The following is a 5,005-nucleotide window of genomic DNA, read 5'->3' on the forward strand; positions in this document are numbered from 1 at the left end:
TTTAAAATCAGTAGGATAGCCGTAAGCATCTTTGTTAAAAGATATGGCCGGGCTTGCACGACTGCCAACCATTTATCGTTCCTTTTTTAATTTTCTGAGGGTTAGGTATGCTTTTGAGGATTTTTAAGAAATCACTGGGCTGCATGTGTTTTTAAATAAAGTTTTCATATGGACCATGTACAAGAAAGCCTTTCGCTTGGAAGGTTATGTTGTCTGTTTTGTCTCTGTTTATATATTGCACACAAGCGCCATATATCTCTATTTGCCACTAAAAGCTATACGTTTTTCTATTGCCCATCATAACAAGGGGAGAGGAGAAAGCTGACATTTCATTTCAGACTACAGCTTTCCGTAAATTCACTGGCACCAGATCTTAATTATGATTTTGTCCGTTCAGTAAATGTTATATGAATTCCCTTCTCTCAACTCTCAATACTGCTGCTATGTTTTGTCACGCCGAACCGCTAATGGTGTAGGTTCTGCAGACTGATTCGGCCCGATTACCAGCAGCGGCTGTCAGGCAAAAAGTTATACTTTCAATGCTAGTTCAACATACAGGGGAATTTCCCTTCAATGAAAACACGCTTGTATAGAACTCAAGATCGTAGATTTTAGCGATTGGTGTCGTTGGTTAAAGGTACTCAAAGATAGGCCTGTACAGCCCCCTTCCGGATTTGTGGTTGCTTTGCATTATCAAAGCCTTCAAATTATAAGCAACTCTTTTAGAGATTTACCTCTTAATTTGTTAGATATTATCAAAGGCTTTTTTCAGAAGAGGCTGATTTTCTATTACACTTCAGTTTTCCATCACCTGTTTTTTGTACTGCTGGGTGGTATGTAGTAATGAAAATCAAGTGTGTCTCTACTTTTTCCCTTTTTTTTTTGAGGACCGAAGACACCGAACGGTTGTCTTGAGTTAAACAAAAATGACCGCTGACATACAAAGTGTAAAGTGTAATTTACAAGTTTAACTATTGTTGAGAGTTTGAAAACAATAACTACTCTTGAAAAATGTCATTTGTAAATTTTCGTTGAGTCGATCACAGTTATAGCCGCATGTGCCTTCAGTCTGTGTACTTGTTTGAACATCAGGGGGGACGCTTATAAGGGCGTGAACGTTTATTCCAGGAAATGAGCCTTGCCAGGAACCTAAAAGGCCCTCTACAAAAACAATGTAAACAGTACGTCGATTAAAAGAATTAAAGCCTTGTGTCCATAAAGTACATTTCGCGGGACATCTCGAGTTGTTGACGGAGCAAAGATGCCGTCAGATTCTCTTCTGCGGTTCTGTCAAGCCATTCATGGAATGAGGATTTAACCTATTGTAAAAAATAAATATGGATTGTCCTTTAAAAAACACAGGTACATAAATACGTGAACAACTCTATTATACGGATACCTCGTATTCCACTCCTCTATATCAAATACGCTTTAGTTCGTTACAAGTACATAAAAGGTGTCTCTTTACTCTACGGCGTAAGGAATTGTACTCAGTTATGTTTCTAATAGCTACAGGGAGTTTATTAAAAATAGTTCCTACCGAGTGCTGAAATGTCCCTGATTCTCTCGGAATAGAAAGGACAGGCGCAGTCGAAGATAAGCACTAACCTTGTGTAAATTTAACTTAAGATATTCAGGAAACGTTTCATCATATAGCGACTTATGAGCTAACTTAAGTATATTTAGTTAAAAGTTCTTATTCACTACTAAGCCAGTTCAACTTTGCAAAGTCCTCCACTCCTGCGAAACTTCTTGTGACAAATCCAGCGCATGCATTTTGTAGCCTTTGGAGGCGCTTCAGTTGAAATGCTGGAAGGGGTTGGACAACAGAGCATGCATAAGGAGGTCCCAGGAGATTAAAATGGCTTTGTATTTGCACGGCTAGTCTCGTTCTCACTGAGAGGCTAGCCGTGATAATACAAAACGTTTTTAATCTCTTGGGACCAAATGGCTGCCGCGTGACAAAGGTCTATTAAGTATAACGTTAAGGCCCAACATGGAGTCTCGCGTTCTCGTAGTTCAGAAAAAAATGAGAAGTTACCTCCCCGTTTTCAGAGATGCACTGTTCAGTCATCCATCGCAGCAAATCACAAAAGGCTTTCAAGTCTGTCGCATGACTTGCCTCCTTAGAAGCATGATCAAAGTTCATTAACATTGCTTTCCAAGGTGGCATCTGTAATAAGATGGAAGGAAATGACCATAATTAAAGGAAATTAAGGAACAAATAAGAACTCTTTTTTTCAGTTAACCTGTGAGTGTGTGAACACTAACATAGAAATTATAGGTCACTTTTTTCATTTGGTTACTTGTAAAGTAACTGATTTTGTTTCCGTTGCTGTTTTTAAAGCGACCGGTCCTGCAGTTAGCTAACAAAAAATTCCATCCTCAACACGTAAATCAGTATGAAAAAAACGTACTTCAATTAAGTTTAAATGTATTGGTCACACAAGTACAAACTGAGAATATTGTTTCCACCTCTCTTAATTGCAGACGGGACCACCATTTACGTGGTCATCCCAGTCACGCGGAGGCCTAGCCACGGTTTGCAGAGCCGTATTTGTTCCGGCCCTAGCTTGTCCCCATTCGTCTCTCAGCTAGTCTCCTATTAATATTAGCGAGAGAAGCGAGGTTAGGACTTCACTCCTTGAGCTCTCCTCGGTCACCCTTCCCGCGTTCCATTCTCCATGTGCGATCCAAAAAGGAACGACTGGAGACGAGTCAGGTTCCGCATTGAGTTATTTAAAGATCCTGGGTATTGAATAGAGCCCGCTCTGCAGGCCAGCGCTCTGTCATCCTACCGGTACTAGTATTCCGGCCATTTCCGGCCGTTTCGAACTGTTTTAGAGAGCCCCTTCATCTAGCAACTGTGTAAAAGTACTTACTCCCGGCTTCTTTATTAGCAAAATGTTTGCTGGTGTAATGTCATTGTGATTAATCCCGTTGCCATGAAGGAACTCCAAAGCGCTGATGACGTCATAAGTAAATTGGTAAGCCAGATCCAGGTTTTCTGATGAATCATTGCTTTTCGTCCAATTCAAGAGCGAGATACCGTCCACAAAGGAAAAGCACAGAACGCTAAAAATGAATAGAAAAAACGAGCATGCCTAAAGTGTAATCTGTAAACACCACTTTTCTTATCTCTACCTACCACATACTGATACAACACCCATTTCCCTTTTTAAGATGCGTTCGATTTGTCGTTGTCCGGAATAAGGACAGTTCGTCAACATTTTTTGACAAATCTCTTCAACTGCAATTTTATGGACTATTAAAATGCTCATTCATCTTAATTATTAATGCCCCCGAGATGTTTAGATTTTGAAAGCCAAAATAAGCGAGTTTCAAAGCTTATTCCAAGCATTCTATCCGGAATACGGTCAATCGAACGCGCCGTTTTTGCTTTTAACTCTTTCACACCAGAGTGTTTGATGGAGTTTTGTAAGGTGACTCTAACTTTTGAGTCTGCGGACGATTCCTATGATGTGACCATTCATATGAAAGCTCTGTATCTGTACTTACACATGGTGCTGATTTGTTTTTGAACGGAACAGTCACATTAAAACATTACAATAAGGGACTCAATGACTTACACAAGTTTTGTTAGTTTACATAATTTAAGATACCGATATGAGTTCAGTTTCATTAAGTAAGTTCGAATGAAGGAAAATTATCTATTTTTATGTTTTTAGACCACAGGTAACTTGGGAAATATCATTATAGTCATCATGTTTCCTTAGAATATCAACAAGGAAAGACTTTGAGTTTCGTTTTGAAGTGTTTTTTGGGGAGCTCTTTACGGTAATGACGCTGGTATCTCATTCCAAATTTTAGCTCCGACTCTTGAAAAAGCTCTCTTTTGGATATCTAGCCTAGATATTTGATGAGGAAGACCGACTGTTATAAGAATGAATACTTTTAGTACCGCTGAATAGGTTTAAAATGTTACTGGGTACCTTTCGATTTCTTATGTCATGCATTAAACAACAGACGGATTTGTAATAAAGAGAATTTAGTGGTAGAATATCAGCTCTAACTGCTCGTTTTTGTTTAAAATTTTCGTCATGTAGGATTTACTCGCAAGTCCCCATGCTGTTAGTCTATAATATATAATAGGGCAACAGTAAGGATTGATGGATGCGCAGTAGAGTATTTGGTGGCACAAAATGCCTAGGTTTCGTAATAATACCAACTGATCTACTCATTTTCACCGTAATGTGTTCGACTGATATGACATTTCCAGCTTATAGACTGCAGTCTATTAACACCCCAAGGTATTTCACATACTCTTTGCATTAAAGGTTAACTAGTTTGCTCAGTTCATTATCATATATCACAATTTTTTTCGATAAGGTCGGAAAATAACATAGTTAGATTTTTTGATATTAAGGATAAACGTGTTTCCAGTAAGCCAGCTATATACCTTACTAAGTTCACAGTTTACAACAATTTCAAGAGATTTTGTTTTTATCAGCATAGAGGATATTTGTATCATAAGCAAAGAGGTAGAAACTGGATTTGTCCGAGGAGTACTGTGTGTCGTTTACGTATAATAAAGATAGGAAAGGTCGAAGGAAAGAGCCCTGAGACACGCCACACGTCATTGCAGCCTTGTTAGATATATGACATTTAATTTCATAATTTTTGCACTTTGTTTTTTAAATAAGACAAATAGAATCACTAATTACTCCGCGGAAGCCGTAATGGTCCAATTTGTTTAATAACATTGAATCAATAAAAAAACCACACGAGAAGAAGTCTTTATCCATATTAGTTTTTAATATATAGTTTTAGCCAGGGTTAAAAGCGAAGCTCTCGTTAATATCTATAGTTTACTAAACAAACTACAAAATCGTGTAACGCCAGGGGGCGAAGGCAACGAAAACAGCCAAAAAAAATCAGTAGGTCTAATTAGCAAAAAAATTTCGCACATGCAGCACACTTTTTTCTAATTAGCTAAAAACAACTTTACACGCTTTGTTTGTACATTTCTTTGCCGTTGTTTTGC

The 5,005-nt window shown here is 38.3% G+C and overlaps 1 protein-coding gene across 1 annotated transcript in view; it reads right to left on the reverse strand.

Moving 5' to 3' along the window:
* Positions 1–372: 372 nt before the first annotated feature.
* The window catches only part of LOC140937936 (uncharacterized), a 62,179-nt gene continuing 57,546 nt past the window's right edge, over positions 373–5,005 (reverse strand). The window contains exons 41-43 of the mRNA XM_073387497.1: positions 2,883–3,075; positions 2,042–2,173; positions 373–1,319 (exon numbers count right to left, since the gene is read on the reverse strand). Coding sequence (XP_073243598.1) covers positions 1,200–1,319; positions 2,042–2,173; positions 2,883–3,075 — 445 coding nt within the window. The 3' untranslated portion in view covers positions 373–1,199. The remainder of the gene's footprint in view (positions 1,320–2,041; positions 2,174–2,882; positions 3,076–5,005) is intronic.

This window comes from Porites lutea, chromosome 5, assembly GCF_958299795.1.
Source record: "Porites lutea chromosome 5, jaPorLute2.1, whole genome shotgun sequence".
Classification (NCBI taxonomy): domain Eukaryota; kingdom Metazoa; phylum Cnidaria; class Anthozoa; order Scleractinia; family Poritidae; genus Porites; species Porites lutea.